Source organism: Mus caroli, unplaced genomic scaffold, assembly GCF_978045245.1.
Source record: "Mus caroli unplaced genomic scaffold, Mus_caroli_1 scaffold_17, whole genome shotgun sequence".
Lineage (NCBI taxonomy): Eukaryota > Metazoa > Chordata > Mammalia > Rodentia > Muridae > Mus > Mus caroli.
Genome location: NW_028227272.1, coordinates 31,592,551 through 31,611,482, shown reverse-complemented (window position 1 = coordinate 31,611,482; position 18,932 = coordinate 31,592,551). Strand labels below are relative to the sequence as shown.

At 47.9% G+C, this 18,932-nt stretch overlaps 1 protein-coding gene across 4 annotated transcripts in view; it reads left to right on the top strand.

The window, feature by feature from the left end:
• The first annotated feature begins 2,843 nt into the window (after positions 1–2,843).
• Kalrn (kalirin RhoGEF kinase) overlaps positions 2,844–18,932 on the top strand; it is a 603,829-nt gene continuing 587,740 nt past the window's right edge. For 2 of the 4 annotated variants that reach the window (XM_085832156.1, XM_029470420.2), the window contains exon 1: positions 2,844–2,996. In XM_085832156.1, coding sequence (XP_085688282.1) covers positions 2,924–2,996 — 73 coding nt within the window. In that variant the 5' untranslated portion in view covers positions 2,844–2,923. The remainder of the gene's footprint in view (positions 2,997–18,932) is intronic. The other 2 variants (XM_085832161.1, XM_085832159.1) reach the window with 1 other exon arrangement.

Here is an 18,932-nt window from a genome sequence, read left to right as displayed (position 1 = left end):
AATCTCTGGCTACAATTATGAAATTGTCTGCTTCTCTTTGCAGGCCAGTCCTAGGGTTCTTATTGCTCTGATAAACACCATGAAGAAAAGCAACTTAAGAGGAAAGGGGTTATTTCAACTTATGACTCTCAGATCACGCTCATCACCTAGGGAAGTCAAGGGCAGGATATCAAGGTAGGAAGTGACGCAGAGGCCACAGAGAAACTCTCCTTATTTGCTTGCTCCCCATGACTTGTTCAGCCTGCTTTCTTATAAAACTCAGGACAGGGGTGGGACTGTCCTCATGTGTGTGGGGGCCCACGTACACCTGCAATCGTCAATCAAGACAATACCCCCATAGACTTGCCTACATGTCAATCTTATGGGGTAAGTTTCTCAGTTAAGATTCCACTTCCAAGATATGTCTAGGGTTTGTGTCGAGTTGACAAATTCCAAGCAACATGAGTCCTCTCAATTTTGCTTCATGCATTTTGAAGCCCCTGACAAGATACTAACACATTCCGGATCAGTAATCAAGTCTACTTGTTGGTTTGAAATGTCCATCTCTATTTGTAGTAATAATTTTTTGCTCTGAAAATTTCTTTTCTGATCTCCATATAGCTTTGAATGTTTAACATTTAAAATAGAAATCTAATAGAAAATTTGCGTCATTATGTGGGGACATTCTCTCATTTTTTAGGCTTTATCTTTTGAGAGTTTGATTGGAACCTCCCTTTAAACATGTAACATTTCTTGTGAGCTGACTCTTTGCCAGCTTCTGGTTCTTTTCCTTCAATGGAAGCATTGGTGTCATGGGCATGTGCATGTGGGCAAGTTCGCAGGTCAGGGGATAGGCACAGATTGGCAGTAAAGGACCAATCTGGTGGGTCTCAAGTTTGCATGTAGATTTGATAGGTGTACAGAAGTTTGGGCATAGTTACCTTTCTCTCTCTCTCTCTCTCTCTTTCTTTCTTTCTTTCTTTCTTTCTTTCTTTCTTTCTTTCTTTCTTTCTGTCTTTCTGTTAATGGGGTAAAAAAAAAAAAGAGTCAGAGACAGTGAAAGAAAGGTGAGGGCAGAACGTGTTGACTTCAAATGGTGATTTCTCTCATTTGCTGCCTGGGTTACTGTGGATCTCGAGCAGCCTCAGGTGTTTTGGCCCCAGGAGGGAGGCAGAACCAAATTAGATTGTCAGAGACAAACAGATCCAGAGACTGGGAGTAATGGGTAGGAGGCCATCAACTTGAGGCAAGTACCGGATTTTCCCATTAGGCGCCTTCGAACACATCAGGTCAGATACTGCCTCCTCTTTCCAAAGGCCTGGGCGAGGCAGCAGCAAATAGCCCTCAACACATTGCATTAAGTTCTCAGGTCTGAAGATCCTGTTTTATGGCCACTAACACGCTACCAACTAATTATTGTTTAATTATTGCTTAAAAACGGATCAAACCAATCACCACAATTCAATCACCACACTAATTACTCCATATAACATCTGCTTTCTTTTCTTTTTCCCCCCTTTACCTTTTTTTTTTTTTGGTTGTTATCCGGTTTCTCCTCAGCCCTACTTTCTACTTTAATTGACATTCAGCTCGCTGCAACACCCCCTTTATCCAGGCCAACTGGATCTCTCCATTTACTGGAGAGAGAAGAACAGAACAGAGAAGGCCCCCGGGATTAGGGAGTTTTGACAGCTGTCCAAGAGGAGTCCTGAGATGCGGGCCAAGGACCAGAGCAGGGCAGAGACAAATGAGAGACACAAAAGAGCGACAGGACAGGAGAGATAGGCAGGGAAGCATCCACAAGAGGAATAAAACGGGACATGGATTCTCAGAGCCGCTCGCTCAAGAGATGTTGAAGGGGGTACTGAATGAGGGTAAAGAACAGCTGAAAAGGGGAGACATAAGCAGGGATGCGGTGAGGCCTCGGAGGGCAGGGCGACCAGGGGCAGGTCAGGAAGGAGAGGGACGAAGTCCAGCCTCTAGGGACAGGCCAGTCCGACTTGGGGACTGAGGGCACTTGCTGCAGGAGGGGTGCGGGCAGGTCCGGATTCCCAGCGCGCACCTGGGAGCAGGGTGGGGCGGGGAGGTGGCAGGACCCGGAGCTTGCGGAGCTTGCGGCGGCGGCCGCTGAGTCCCCCGCAAGCCGGGAGAGCACCCGGCGGCCCCGCCCTCCGCCCCGCCGCCTCCTCGGCCCGGGCTTTTCCTGCGGGGCTCAGGAAGCCGGCCTAGCACGGCGCGAACAATAGCTCGGCCTGGGCTCCGGGAGGGCCCGCGCGGGCCTCGGGGAAGGGCGCATCGCGCTGCGGGGCGCCCGCGGCGAGGCCCCGGGCCCGCGGGAGCGTCCATGCAGCTCGGAGCTGCCCGGGTCATTGTTGGCCAGGACCGAGGGAGCCGGAGTCCGGGAGGAGCCACGGGAACTGCGGCGGCGGGAGCCAGAGGGGGAGCCCGAGAGCTCGCGAGCCAGCCAGGGAGCCGGGAGGGAGGCAGCGAGCAGAGCGAGCTGAGCGAGGGAGGGAGGAGGTAGGGAGCCAGGGAGGGTGGGAGGGAGGAGGAAAAATAAAGAGGAGAGAGCCGAGCGGGGCTGAACAATAGAGACGGGCGGACGGGCGAGGAGAGGCAGCTGCCGCTGCCGGGCACCGCGGGCGCGCAGGCAGCCGGGACCCCGGGCCGGCCCGGGCTAGACAGCAGGCGGCCAGCGCCCCGGGGAAGGGGAGCATGGGGGGACCGGCGGCAGGCGCCCCTAGCCCGCCGCGCGCCGCCGCCTGAGGAGGCTCGGCGCCCCCCGCCGCAGCCCCCCGCCCCGCGCCCGCGCCCGCGTCCCGGAGCCCCGCGGCTGCCGGCTCCGTGGCCACGGCCGCCGCGCCCTCCGCCCACCGGGCGCCGCGCCGCCCTCGGCCCCAGGCTTCGCCGGCGCCCGGCTGCCCGCGGACGCCCTCCCCCAGTCATGAACCCCCCGGAGGGGGCATCGGAGGAAGGGGGAGCCGCCGACTCGGACGTGGACGCCTTTTTCCGGACAGGTAAGATCTCGGGCACGGTTTCGGGGATGGCGGGTGAGGGCGGCCGCCTCGGACGCGGTGTCTTCGGACAAGTTTGGGGACCGCAGGCAGGCTGCTGCCCGGGCGAGCGAATCGGAGGCGGCTCCCCGCGATCGTCGGGGCTGGAGTTGCGGAGGTTCACGTTGTTCTGGCGGCGCTGGCTGCGTTTTGGGGGAGGGTGTGGGGGCTGGGCGCCCCTCGGCGTTCACCCCAGTTGCGGGAGTCTGTATTGGGGAGGCGGGAGGCGGTCCCCCTGGGCCGCCTTCTCTGGGAGATGTTGGATCACTTTGCAGCGCGCCGCTTCAGCTACCGGTGTCCCGGCCCCTCCCTCGGCTCCCTACTTCCACAGTGCCTATCTGCGGGGCTCCCGGGTCGCCCATGGTCGGTATCCCTTCTTCCCTCCAGGGCTCGGGGCCCTGGTGTGCAAAGAGGGGCAGCAAGGGTCGCCAGGCGCTCAGACTGCAGACTGACAGGCAGAAGCCAGGCGATGAGAGAACCTGCAGGGTGCGTGTGGGGAAGCGGCATCTGGGACTTTGGACACGCTGGGAGGATCGGAGGCACCTCAGACCTGCTGCTTGGTTCTTTCTCCAGCTCCGGGAACCGATGAGTTTTACCTAAGAATCGCTTATTGCTGGAAGTACGAGTTAGCGTCCCTCTTAATACACACCCACCAAATCTTTGCTTGCCTGCAGCTTGTGGAGCCTGGGATAGCTTTCCAGCCTTTGCGCCTCTGTATCTCCCAGGCAGCCTGTCTGTAGCTGCTCCTGTTCTCTGGCTCCACAGTCACTTCCCCAGAATAGACACTGATCACCCTCATCTCCTACCACCTGTAGCCCTGTTTCAAACATCACCAATGTCCCCTGTACCTGTAGCTTCCACCACCTCCGTTGTGCAGTTCCCCAGCTCCCCACACGTCTGCAACCATTTTGTCTGGAAATCTTTGTCCCAAGGACTCTGATAAGTTATGGGCGCCCCACGCATCTGCTCTCCCTTCGGGAAAGTTGGATCAGAGGACATGAACTGGTCGGGGTCAGGGGTCAGGTTAGCTCTGGAGGCTGCACACCCATCTGTTTCCTAACCCTGTTGCTTTGCCCTGGAGGACCACTCTAGGGAAAGGAGTCCCGGCTCTTTGTGGGGGAACTTGTGGCTTTGAAAGTCAAGACTTAATTGGCCCATATGGTCATCTCTAATTGGTCTGGGGAGGAAAGAGCTGGAGGACGGGAGTTGATGCCAGGGTCTGGGAAAGGGGAGGAGGCTCCTGTCATCCTGTCCTGCTTCCAGGGCTCAGCTTGCCCTCCTCCCTCCTCCATCCTGGAGTCAGCATTTTCACTTTCCTCCTCCTCACCCCCCCCCTTTCTCTCTTGCTCCTCTCTCCTGTCTTAGACACCAGCAACTCCCCCCCCCCCCCCCCGCTCCTCTCTCCTGTCTTAGACACCAAAGTCTGGATTCTAAAGAGGTGTCTGTCTTGGGTTTATAGTCCTGAATCTAGGGAAAGAGGCTCTTGGAAGCTAAGTGACATCCAGAAACATTCACCAGGAGCTCTTCCAGACCCCACTCACATCCACCCCAGCCATGCCTAGCAGCTGTATTTTCTAGCTCTGGGGAAAACCCACCATGGTATGAATTCATATTCTACCCTGAAGTATGAATTCATGTTCTTCATCCCCTCCCCTCCACTCCCCTCTCCTCTCCTGCCCTCTCTTTTCTCTCTTCTTCCTTTCTTCTTCCTGTCTTCCTTACTTTTTTTTCTGATAGGCATTTATTTGTTTTGTAGCTTCCAATTCTAGAGACTTGTTAATTTGTTGCTTTCCCTGGGGCCTTTCAAATAGTTTACATTGTCTGAGCTGGTCTCAGATCACAGAGTCAGAAGTGGGCTGGGGTCAGTTTCCTACGGGGTAATGTCCTTCCACAGGGCAGTCTTGCTGGCTTCAAGGATGTGGTGGCAGCTGTGGTGGTGGTAAAGAGAGGCTATATCTCATGCGCATTTAGAATCAGAGGCAGTTTAAATCCTCTGTACACAAACCTGCAAGTGATTGACGACCTGTGGCAAGCTGTAAGGGGGAAGTCTAGAAGAGCACCTTCTGCTTCATGGCCTTCTGTGTTTGGGCCCTTGACCTTCACCCCACTTGCAGTCTATCAGAGTCCCCTGTTAGGGATTCTTAAGTCTGGATAGACTATATTTCCCAACCTTCTCCTTTTTGATTCATGTCTTCTGTGAAACATAGCTCTGTACCTGGTTGGCTGGCTGGATTATACATTTATTCAATTGAACAACTAAAAAGAAAAAAAAAATCAAACAGATTGTCCAAAGTTTCCCCCACCAGGATTACCCCCTTCTTTGTGGTGGAAAAATTTGCATGTACAAAGACCAGACCGACAATTAATTTGTCAAAACTCTGGCATACCGGTGTCTCTAATTAGGCATGTTTTAAATAATTTAGTCAGTTTACTTGTCTTGCCTACCTCTTTCTGATTATTTGGATTTTGTTTTTAGTTCTTGTGACCAACTGATTAAATGAGATTCACTTCTTTGCACTTACAAGGATATAGGGTCAGCTATGCTCCTCCACACTATCCTAGAGTGTAGTATAGTATCCCATAGCATAGATTGTATCTATAGCATAGTGTACTGTCCTATGGTATAGTGTAGATCGATACATTCCTGATTGTCTTCCTAAGAATTCTGTTTCAAGCCTGACAAACTATGTTACAGGGTTTTTCTTTTTTCTTTTTTTTTTTTAATTTTGTTACAGACTTTAAATTTTAATCAAATCTTAACCTTTTACTGGTCATGGTTGTAAGGCTGAAAAAGAGATAGGTTATTGCAGGACTGGGACAGAAATGATTGAACAAGGACTTTCTAACACCTACTGGCAATCTTGTGCTGTCCAGGGTGCTGTGGAACACACAGAAGAAATGGTCACAGTAGTTTCTGTCCTTAAGAACTTACAGATGGCTAATTAACTGATGGCTAAAGGTTAGGACGCTGCGAGTTAAGAGCTGTCAGAACCAGAGAAGGTGGTGCCTAGGCTGGTCTTTGAAGTGGGCGGGGCAGGGAGACTGGGCAAAGATGAAAAGGATGGGGTTTTGAGGAGATTGGGCTGACTGAGGGGGAAGGGGTAACTTAGTAAGGGTGAGGGACAGGGTTGGCTAAGAATAAATAATAGGAACAAATAAGAGAGTCCTGAAACATTCTGAGGAGGAGTTGGGACATGATTCAAGGGAAAACGGGAGTCATTGCTGGTGTTTGAGCAAAGACATCATAAGTAGTGTTTGGAAAGATTAGTCCAGTGGAGATATTATTAATGGCGTGAAAAAAAAATAAAGGTAAGATCAAGGGAGATGCTGAGATCATCCAAGAATGAGGTGGATGGCAGAAAGGATGGAGGGTCAGGGCTAACTCTGAGAGACATCATGACAGTTAGAAATGCTGAGTTTTCCTGACATAAGTGATGTGGTGAGAAATAGCTGGGTTGAGAGCCCATGGATGGGCTATCACTGATGACTGATGTGCTTAGCTTAGAGCATGTTTGTATTTGAAGAATTGGATGTGGACATCTAAGTCATTTTGGAGCCGGACATGTGGATTCAAGCACGGATGGCTAGGAGTGGTCCTGATGATTTGGAAGCATGGTGTAGTTGATGCTTCCAGAAGGAGAGAGTTGGGGGAAGAAGGGCTAGGAGGTCTCGTTTTGGGGATGGCAGAAAGGAGTCTGGATCCTGGAGACCACAGAAAGGCTGTGTGAGCTCTGGTGTGATGATGGGGCAGACAGGCTGAGCAGGAGGAATAGAAAAACCAAACCCTTGGAGCTGATTCTGGGAGCACAGGATCGGAAGGGGCACTCAGCGTCGGCATCTGGGATGGCAAAGAGGACATAGGCACACGTGTAGTTTATCAGCAAGAGACAGGGTGGAGCACTGCTGTCAGAAAAGGAGCTTTGAGGTTTTGTCCTAGGTAGTTTGGGGGTGAGAGAGAGGAGAGAGAGCGTGAGTTAGCTGTGGAGACAGAAGTGACTGCGTGGGATCCCAGAGACGAGACAGAAGAGTAGGCTCCATAACACAACTCATAGCTTAGCTCTGGTGAGCAAAAGAGAGAAACTCCTTCTTAGGAAAAAGGCAAAGGAAAAAGGAGTTGCTGGGAGCTCTGTGTCCAACTCTCTGTTGAGCTTTGGTTCCGCATCCAGACATTTTCACTGGGAATGATGCTGTTAGCTGGGCTTTGGCCAAGCTCAGCTCAGTTCAGCTGAGCTTTCTCTGTGTGTTTCCAGCCCCACAAACCACTGTATCCTCTTCACTGTCTCCATTCTCTACATGGCATGTTCTCTTTCCCAGTCTCGATGTTTAAGGCCTTGGCATTAATTCTAGGGATCTCCCTCCTCTCTATCAGACCTTGCTGCACAGTTCTGCATAGTGACCCTGTTGCTCATCCGCAGGGTGACTGCCCGAGGGCAGCACCCACCCCGCCTTGGACTCCTTTTACAGCCCCCTTTCTCATCCCAAAGTCTGTCTCACCTCTGCCCTGTACCTGGGGCTCCTAACACTCCCTAACACACCTTTTCACCTGTGACTGCCTGGTTTATGAACCTGCAGTAACTCCCTGGTGTCTATGTGTCAAGTCCATGCTTAGCTGCTCAGTTGTAGTCAGTGTCCCTCCCCATTGTCTGAGGCATTTTTATTATTACAGATTCATTCCTATCCTACTCCATAGCCTCCGAATCCGACACATTCTTCAAGATTAGTGCTCTGTCTTTTTTTGAAAGCGTTTACAGTTTATGACTACCTCTGTAAAACCTCAGTGTCTATATTCTCACTGAGTTAGTGGCACCGTATTATTGTTTAGCCTTTTCCAGTGTATAGGACCTATCTCCCTATTAACATTATATATATATATATATACATACATATATATATATATATATGTATATATATTTGGAGTTAAGTACAAAGCCTTTAAAATATCTTACTCTTCATCAAAGCTTCCATCTCCCTTAGAGATATAAGAGACATGGCCAAATGTAAGCCGTTGTTGAATCTAGGTTATGGTATGTCTTGCTCACTGTGTTGTTCCTCAGACTTAGGTAATAACTCCATCCTGTTTGTATAGGAAGACAAATCATTACCAGTCCAGATCATATAAAAGGAAGACTTTGAAATAATCACATACGTTGTGTGCGATTCTTTGAGTAAATATCAGTAGGTATTTGGGAAGAGAGGAATCCTCTTACCTCTTGAAGCATCACAAGGTAAACACTATGTCCAGTATCTTAGGTAGGGGTTCTACTGCAGTGATAAAACACCATGAGCAGGAGCAGCTTGGGGAAGAAAGGGCTTATTTCAGCTTACAGTCCCGATCACAGCCCATTACTAAGGGAATGTCAGGATGAGAACGTAGGGCACTTGGAGGCAGAACTCACGCTGAGGCCATGGAGGGATGCTGTTTACTGACTTGCTCCCCCTGGCTTTCTCAGCTCATTTGCTTGTACACTCCAGGGAAACACCTTCTCAGAGGTGGCACTGTCCACAATGGGCTGGGTTCTCTCATCTCAGTTGTCAGCCAAGAAAATTCCCAGACAGCCTTGCCTACAGTCCAGTCCTTTGGAGTCCTTTTTCTCAATTCAGATTTCTTCTTCCCAGATGACCTGACCTTGTATCAGATTGACATAAGCCTATCCAGCATACTCCGCTCAATGCTTATTGTAGTTTTCAAATTCTCTTCTGTCTCCTTCAGTCATCAATTGGACATTTAGCCATTTGCTTGCTCAGGGACATGTGGAGGAGTGTTGAGAGGACTCTGTGTTTCTGGAGAGGGAGAATGTTGTATTGTAGGTAGGTGATTTCTGTGCTAATCTAGCTCAGAATATATTGCTAGCATTCGGTGCTATCTGTAAGGTTGTGGAGGCTGGACTTTGTCCTTGTATCATGGGCTGCCAATACAACAGTTACTGGCCGAACTATATTTGAATGTCCTTCAAGGCAAGAGAGGGGTATTGGGATGAACTAGAGCTACAGAAAGAAGTGAGGTTACAAGTATGAAAACTTGCTGCTTGTGAACCTCAGACTCAGAGTGAGTGAACTAGGGGTCTACTTTCTAGAGTTCTCCTGGTTGCATTTGGCCTTGTCTCTGAAGGTAGGCAGCCTAGTATAGCACAGTGGTTCTCAGCCAGGAGCAATACTACTTCACACTCTAGGGAGCATCCGGCAATGTCTGGAGACCTTTTTTTTTTGATTGTCATAACTCATAAAACAGTTTGCTGTAGGCTTCTAGTTTGTAGTCAGATCTTACATTCTGCTAGGATATCCTACAGTGCACGGACAACAAGGAACCACCCAAACAAAACTTGTCATCAGTAGTACTGATGGGGGCAGATAACCCTAGATTAGCCGGGATGCTTTTGCCTTGGATCAGATAAACGCAGCACTGACTGGGGGTTTGCTCTTGGGTAAATCACTTACTGTCATTCATCTTCAGGAGTTTTGCAAACTAGGGCTTATTAGTAATGCTTGTTCTACAGATCGAGAAGCTTAAGTAGAAGAATTGTATAAAGCGTCTGGTGATGTCTGGGAATAGTGGCTGCTCAGGAGACCCTCGTAACTAGGGCCTAGTTGTTAGTGTGGCCTTGTGCCTGCTGTTGCAGTTATGCAGTGGGCTCCTCGGGATGGCTGCTGGGCACAGTTTCACATGCACAAGGAGGGTACCCGAGCAGCAGCTGAGGGGAGCAAGGAGCCTGGCCTGCCTGTGGGTTCAGAAGACTGACTTTGGGTCTCTTTCCTTCAGTCACTTGTTTAACAAATACATATTGAATGTCTACTGCAGCCACACTCCGTGGAAGTATATAAAACCATCAAAGGAAGGACCAAGGAGCAGGAGGGAAATGGATATAAATATAAATATACTCCCGCTGGGAGCACTTGGACTTAATGGGCTGAAAGGGGAGAGAAAGTCTTCGAAGGAAGGGCATGCAAGGGAGCAGGAAGGTGATCCTCCCTGCTTATCTGAATGACTTTCCCATGTGACTTGGACATCTACATAGGATGGGGATAATAATCTCTTCAACCACTGTTCCCTTATAGGGTTGTTGAGTGATTCAAATAAGCCACAGTGAAAGGGCTTTATACGTTGTGCAATGGATACCCAAATATCTGCAGATAGTTACTCCAAATGGAGCATTCTGTTTCTCTAAGTGCCTCTCTGACAAGCAGTACCTTATTTCATCTGACCTCCACAGGACCGTTCAGTCTGTGAGGAGAGGTGATCCTAATCTTTCTTTCCCAAGGGGATGGGGTGGGCCATCCTATTACAACAGGTCAAAGCACTCCTATTTTTAACTGTTACACAAAGGAGTACATATGCTAGCCCCCCTGCAGCCCCTTCCCATGTCCTAGCCACAGAGCCCCACACCACTGGGAGATGCTGGTGAGAATAGACTGGCTCGTTTCTGCTGAGCCTCAGGTGGGTGCAGAGAATTGGTCCCTTCCAGTCCTTTCTCTGTGTATTGTTGAGACTCTTCCTACCACTCTTTTGTGTGAATGACTGGCAGGAAAATAAGTAGGAAGTGACTGACAGCCATAGAGTTGTTGGATCAATAGAGCTGCTTGAAATCGTGTCTGCTGAGGAGCGAAGGAACAGGAAGAATCTGTTAGGAGGACAGAGACTTTCATTTAGGAAAGCAAAGGAGAGACTTGGAGAATTAGCGTTGTCTCCTCCCTGCCCACCCCCACGGTGTTTTTAGAAGTGAGTCAGGTACTTGTTAGGGAACACGGATGCAGGAATAAACAAGCTAAGGAGTACACAGTGATGGGTGATCTGTACTTACAGGTGTGGTTATGTCTTCAGTTGGTACAAAGGAATTGGAGTGAAAGCTAGAGAGGGTTGCATTCCCAGTCTGAAAACTAATAGGACACAATGCTCAAATGGCAATAGTCCAGTGTATGTCACCCAGAGGATGCAGGTAGAGGATGAATGGAACTTGTGGCTTAGAAGTGGGTGGGGACCGCACTGATTGATTGCGTTGGTAAGCACTTCCTGGACTCCTAAGCATGAGTGTTTTGAATGGAAGGTCAATGAGTTGGACCATTCTGCAGTTGGTCTAGGGAGTTTGTGAATTTCTCTGAACACGGGCAGTGGCGTAGTAAGGAATATGAATCTGAGAGCCCTGTGGAGTTTCTCTTAGAATAGAGGAAGAGACTTCTGGTTGGATAAGATAGACCTCTGCGCTATCTTAGGAGAGTCTGAACTTGAGATGCCGTGGGAGACAAGGAATGGAGGTGAATTTGTGGAGGTTGAGCCTACAGGACCTGACAAATTGGATGTACAGGCGTCAAGGAGATTGGAACTAAAGCTCTAGTGTGGTGGGTGGGAGATAAATGTGCCCCTGGTGAAAATCAGGAGTTGGGAAGCAGAGAAGCAGCTGTGTGGACCAGGAGGAGAGGGAGGATTTGGAGAAATTGCTCTGGGACATGTAGCATTTCAGGTGGCAGCAGATAGCTAAGGGGTGTGTTGATTCAGTATGCGAATATCGAAGGGAGTCTGGAGCCTTGGAGGGAGGCCAGAGTCAGATATATAGATTTGGGAGATACCTGAAAGAAGTTGTGGCTGGAGCTTTCAGCGTAGATGAGCTAACAAATGAAAAGCTTCTGTAGAACCTAAGACGGAAGGCCAAGGGCAGAACTGCAGATTGAAGCGAAGGGCTGGAAGAGGACCAGGAGAGGGTGATATTTGGAGGCAATCAGGTGATCAGTAGGGCGTGATGCTGCTGGGAGGCTGAAGGAGGTGAGGCTGAGCAAATGCCAACCCAGCCACTGGCTCCTCAGCCAGAGAGAGCATTGGTAAAGGCGAGGTTAGTGTCAGTCGTGTATGGGGGTGGGAGGTGGGGTGGAGGTGGGGTGGAGTTGAAATTGCAGAGGGACCGGGGAGTGGGTGTGGAGGAAGTGGTGGGTGTGCGTGGAGATGACTCTCTGCAAAGGTTTGGCTGTGAAGGGAAGATTAAAAATAGTGAAGTAGCTGGATGGAGAGCAGAGTCGAGGGAAGGCTTTTTTTAGGTGACGAAGATATGGGAATACCTGGGGTGAGGAAGAGGGAGAAGGCACACAGGAGGCAGAGATGGAGTGTTTAGGAGGGGGAAGATCAGTTACTGGAGGAAGGGTCCAGGAGGAGCCTGGATATCTGTTCTGTGCTCTGTGGGCTCCAACTTAGGGCCTCAGGTGTTCTGGGCGGGCACTCTCTACCATTCAACTAAATTCTCAGCCTCAGCCTGAAGGGGCAGAGCTCAAGGTCAGCCAAAGGGTCTGCCTTGGTCCATAGGAGGATGCTTCTTGCTCAGGGACCAGATGGAAGGTAGACCTCAGTAAAATTACTGGTTAGTCAGGACCCAAGGACACAGGCTGCCTGATGAACAACTCCTGCAGAATCTCTCTTGTCAGGGGTCAGGGATGTGCAGTCTTTGTGTCCAGATGAAGTAACCCCTCTGAGGCCTTTGGGTAGAAAAGCTGGGAAGCAAGGCCTGGAGAGCCACAATTAGCTTTCCTGAAGTGAATCTGCTCCAGGCTAGTGGGCTCTGAAAAATCACCTTCTATGGAAAACCAGAAGGCACGTGCTAGAGCAAGGTGGACTGAGGAGAGTACAATGGGATTTGGCTCAGGCTAGGTCTCTGGGCAGCTTCTTGTAGAGGGGTTGAGCGTTGGCCACCAGGAGATGGCACCAATCACAGCTGGTACAGAGGGATCATAGTCATACTGTACACACAAGGAAGAAGATGCCATATCTTAGTTGGTGTCCCTAAAGTGCTCCCTCTAAGTCTGTCATAGAGACAAACTTGGACTGTCATTAAGAAAAACACTCCATTTCATCAAAGGATCCTCAGTGGTCCTAAATAGCCAATCAGAGTAGAAATCTGGGTGCTGTTACTAGCCAGAGGGAGACCAGGTTTCTCTCCCTGGGAGCAGAAGGAGATAGAGTTTCCTGAGGTATGGGCCAGTCCCGGAAGCAGAATTTCTCAGCTGAACAGGAACTTAGTAATCATGAGACTATGTGAATTGTAACTTTGGAATTCTGGTTTCTTTAAACATAAGATGAGTATTAAAAGTCCTTTCCTCTCAAGACTGCTTGGTGTTTATGGATATACAGAGCATTTGACAGTTACATTCATATTATAAATAGCTTACATTGCTAGCAGTATAATATGGTTATATGTATGACTAGCATGGCTATATATATATATATACATATATATACATATATATAGTATTATTGTATTGCTGGTTAGATGAACCTTTTATATTCTAAATTATGAAAAATGTGACATTCAGGAGGCCCCTCCTTCTCTCTCTCCCTCCCTTCTTCCTCCTCTCTCCTTTCCTCTTTCTCTACTTCTTTCCCTACCTTCTTCCTTCCATTCACCCCTCTCTCTTCTTTCCTTCCTTTACTGTGCAAACTTAGGTAGGGATGTGACTTTTAAGCTTGGAGTTGCATTTATTTCAGGCACAACAGGCAGGGATGAGGATGAGAAATCGCACCTTCTATACTCTTACCCCACAATTCAGGGACAATGAGCATCACGGGGTGGGGGTAGCAGGCACAGTCGAGTTGGCAGCTGGACAGTGAGCCTAGAGGGGGTCCTGGAGTCTGGCAGATGGTTAATTGGAAATGACAAAGGGGGCTGAGAGGGAGGGGTCTACAGTTCCTGTGGGATTTCCATCCCTGTGTACTTACTGTTCGGGAAGGGAGGGTATGAGCAAGGAGGAACTGATCACCAACAGTTGGAGAAGGAGATTGGCCAGACTCCCTGTCGGGATGGTGGCTATTGAAGATGTTCCATTGGAATAAAGCCACAGCTTTAGATCAGAGGGAAAGCCCAGGATTCCCAGCCCCTTCTCAGTATCCCAGTGGCGCAGGCACAGCACTTGCTCAGATACTGCAGTCTAAGGAGATGCTTGACCAAGTGTCGGACCAGAATGGTTTTCTAGGATGATGGTGCAGCATGTGGTGAAAATGCAAAGGATTAGCAGCCCCACCAGGATGTATGTGGAGAGGAGTCATGGGGTCACCCCGGTTCAGTGGTAAAAAAATGAACACAGAGACTACAGACAGCCATTCAGGGAGTTTGGTGGAGAAAGCAAAGAGACAAATTAAATGGTAGCAAAAGGACATCTTTGCACATTTACTAGCACTCTTTTTTTTTTTTTTTGTTACAGGTGCATGAAATTTTAGATTTATTTGTGTGATTTTATGCACCTATATTAAACTTTAGCAAAGTATTTTAGTGGGTTATCAGGTCTAGTGAGGTTGTGGTTTTTGTTTGTTTGTTTGTTTGTTTGTTTTTGTTTTGTTTTGTAGAAAACCTTGGAGACAGCAGTAGAGACTGAACACGTTAAGAGATAGAAGGTCATGGAAAGAGTATCCGGACGGCTTCCATCACAGCCAAAAAAAAAAAAAGGATGAGATTCCTGGGGCTAATTCTGGAAGGGATGCTGACTGCTTCTATGGATGTGTGGGAGTCTAGGTGGTCTCTTACTCAGAAGCTAGAGCTGTTATTAAGCTGACCTGAGTTGCCTTGGTGCATGAGCACCAAGATCAAGCTCGAAGAGCTGCTGGGAGCTTGGGGAGAGAAGAGGCAGACTGCACATAATCTCTGGAGAATGAATGGCAATTGCATAAACAGATGATCTCTGCAGTGATGTCAGAGCGGACCAGCATGCCAGCGTTCTGCCTTGCTTTCCAGCCTGTGGGTTCTAGGTTGGGAATAAAAATAGGACTCAGATGTCTCTGGCTGGTGTCCTGGACACTGAGTCTGGAGTGGAAATAAGGTACATATCCTTGTTTGGACACCAGCACCGTCACACATCCTTATAGAAACTGATGGCCCCAAGACCACCTGGAGGCCTTGGCTTGGACAATGTGCACGTCCGTATGCAGCAGCTGTACTGTATATACATTTATTTTGCTTTGGACTTTTCTATATTTTCAGTACCCAGCTCAGTGCCTCACAGATAATAGTTGCTTAACTATTATTTGTTGGCCTGATTTTTCTTTTCTTACAAAAGCTAATTATTGGTGTGTATGCCATTTGGGAGTTACTCAATGCTGTGTGAAGGAAATAAAAATAATTTTTGTGGACAGGCAATTCTACCTTAAACAAAGAGACTTGTAAAATCAACACTGTGGAATGCAGCTATTTGTTGAGTCTGAATTAGTCAGAGGGGATCCTTTGGAACACTTGATTATAAATATCCACATATTTCATAAGCACTGGAAAAGTAGATAGAGATGCATTCTGGAAAAGTAGATAGAGATGCATTCTGGGTGGGTTTTTTTTTTTTTTGCTTGTTTGGTTTGTTTTTGGAAAACCCCAGTAGGAAAGTGCAAATGTGCAAGTATGTCTTCTAGTCAGTACTGAGGGGATGGCGGGCACGCTGGATGCTGTGAGAACTGCTAAACTCGACAGACAGCTCATGCTTCTTTTCCTTGAATATTTTTTGGTCTTGGGTTGGGGGGAAAAAAGTGGCCAGAGACCAACCAGAAAGGGAATTTCCACATGCCTTGATCCACATGATATGTTTTTATTGCCACTAAGTTAAACATATTTAAATAGGATGACAAAGAACGATGGTTTTAAGGTACCCTTTTACGGAACACTTAGCTTTTCCTGTCTCAGGGCTGTTATAATGCTGCTTAGTGTAGTGGTTTGAGAACGTCAAGTGTGAAGGATACAAAAGCTACTGTAATCCCAACTACCCAGAGAATCCTTGTCTGATAACTTGACATGTCCCCTTCTGTTCTTTATGTCCACGACTTGCTTTTGGTTATTGACTTAAGATGAGAAACAAATGCTGAAGCGATGGTTAGACTCTTTGTGAACTGAGTCATTCTTCCCCTTACTTTAAATGTAAAATACACAAGTACCCGTGTATCTCATTGTGCAAAGTAAGGCCGTCAGAGGCCAAATAACCTTCGTGTGAGGATAGGGAAACAGAAGGCTCTTCAGTTGGGTGGAAGGGTAAAGACATTGATACTTTGTATGATAATATCTATATAGAACATTTGTGCAGGAGATATTATTCCTCCCCCATATTTTGATGAGTTTAACAGATAGATATGCTTGCTGCCTATATAAATATGTGTTTACATAAATGCGCAGCTCTCTTTTATGTGACAAAAAAAAAAAAAGAATCGTGCTATGTGTGCTACTTTGCAAGTTGTTTTTAATCACTTTACAGTCAGGGGCAGCCTTTCCTTGTCAGCACACCCATCTCTGCTTCCTTCCTTTTAAGAGCTATGTTACATTTTGTTGTGTGCCACATTTTATTTGCCTTTCTCCCAAGGATAGACATTTATAACCAAGATTTTCCATGGAATACGACTAGGGTTTTTTTTTTTTTTTCCTTTCTAGGACACTGTTTAGTTCAAATCATACAAGAAGGGCCACTCATCTTTTTTCTTCTCCCTCCCTTCCCCCCCTCTCTGATCCTTTTCAAAGGTGACTAGGACAACTGTGGGTTCTAGATATTTTTTTTTCTTCTGCTTTTATCCTCAGGAGAGAGGGGAACAGCCTGTCCTTGTTGACTAAAGATAACTTCCTGTGGAATGTCTAAGGATGCTTTGTCAGTGACATTTAGACTACCAGTGGAACCTCCTTTTGGCCTCTTTTACCGTGTACATCAAGTGAATTAAGAGCTGGATTCTGGGTCCAAATCAGCCCCTCAAAGCCACACGTGTTCTGAGTTTCAGCGCACGTTAACTCTGATACTGCAGAGTGTGCATGCAAATGCAGTTGTCTGCCCTTGGTTGTGATCACCCAGGGATGCGATCCAGAAGGCCTTGGTTTCCACTCCTCCCCACCACTAAAGAGCTCTGCGAATTGGCCAAGCCAGGTCATATTCCTGTTTTTACAGATGGGACCTCTCTTTCCTCATTTGAAGAAAGAGGTCAACGTGCTTCCCTGCCATACCTCATGGGAATGGTGTGAGATAAACTGAGAGGGTAGAAGGAAAGTGCTTTGAGAAAACAAAACCGCTGACTGTGTGAGAAGGGGTTTTTGTCAGTTCTTCTCTGGGGTCTTCTCTGGTTTTGAGTGTGGTTGAAAGCTGAGCTAGGGGACTTGGATAGGAGCGACAGCTCATTCTAAACTCAAGGACTGCATTTTTTTTTCATGTCTGGTAGGAAACTGGCAGCAGTAGAGTTGGAGTGAAACATTTCGTGATATGTTTGTGATATGTGCTTTTGCAAGAAACGCTCACAGGAGAGTAGCGGGTCTGCCTGCTGAGAGCGGCTAGGGGTTTCTTTCTACTGGGCAGCAATGTGACTTAGTTGTACACTTTACTTGGTATTTCCCAGCTATATGCAAAGAAAACATACCTCATAATACTTATGAAAGTGGGGCTAATTCATATGTTTGTCCCCAGGTTTTGTTTGTTTTATAGTGGCACTTTATAGCAGTCTTCTTGATTGGTCTGGTTTGGATTAATGCTTTGTTAAGATTTACCTGCTCGCTTGTCTAGACTCCCTACGCCCTGCACATTTGTCACTGCTCTCCAGAACAGGGTCTGCGCCTGCAGAGGTGCTCTGTGGACTCGTGTTAGTAGTGGTGGGGGCAGGGAAAGGATGAGGCCGGAGCACGGAATGCTTGTGGACATTTCCTGCTCTCTGTGTGGAGCTGATCCAGTCTGATCTCTGCTGTGCGTGTTGGCAATGGTGTCGCCAAGGTCTGAGTATGGAGCTGATAGATGGTACTAAAATTGAATTCCTCACAGTTTGCCTATGGAGTCAAAGTCTTGGTACATTGCAGACACTTAGACCAGAGCCCAGAGCAGCCTTTCTCTGGTCCACTAAGAAACTAAGAAACAGATTTGTGGATGCCTGGGGTTGCTTAGTGCCAACTATGAGGAGATGGGAAGAATATAGAAACTCTACTCTGGAGCCTGAAGTGGGCCGTTTTTGTTTTGTTTTATTTTTATTTGGAGAGGGGAGGGATTGTCGATCCCTGAGTTTTTAGATACTGCTTGACCTATTGGATTATTCCTAAAACTACCTTCCTTCAAACCTGGCTAGACTTGAGATGGGATAGTTAAGTAACACATGGCTGAGGCCCTAAATGTCCCACATGTGTGCTCTAAATTGTCCCACATTCCCCCAATGCTGAAGGAGGGCGCTCCTGCTTTCCTCATGGCAATAGCCCCTCCATGTTGCATCCTCAGCACTGGTTACTTCTGGTCCAAAGCACCCTTCCTGCCAGTCCACCCAGGCTGGCTCCTGATATGCTCACGGGGGCTTAGGTATTCAAGCTGCATACTAAAAAAATCCTACCCCGGATAGCAACAGCTGAGCACTGGCATTTTCTCTCTGCCTGCTGCTGTAACTATCCTGAACTTCCCCAAGGCAAATAAATGCTTCTGGTAGAGCATGGGGGAGGTTAAATATATGTAAGGATATGCAAAAGAGGAAAGTATATAACATTTTCAAAAGTATTACCCAAGTTAAATGTGATTTGGAAAAACAAGGGTTGAGAAATTATGCTTCTAACTTACTGACTGCATAGCTATAGGAAGTTCTTTGTACATGTATGTGCTTGTATACACATGCTTGTCCTTACATGCATATAAACATACAAGGATATGCTGGCATTCATTCTCACAGCAAGCATTTAGTGAGTGCTTGGTACATAGTCTGTGCCGTGTACAGATAGGCACGCACGGTCTGTGTTCAGGGAGCTCTTGATCATGGGAAGGATGGAGTGGTGATGGACTCCATACTAAGCTGGCCACAGAGAACTGCTTTCTGAGAGGCTGTGTTTGGGACTCATAAGTCTGACAAACATTTAGGGAGGAGTCTGTACTGGGTCTGGTTTTCCCTGTACCTTGCTAGGATTTGACTTCCAAGCCATTTAAACTTTCCAAACTAACCAGATCCACTGAGCCTCTTTCTTT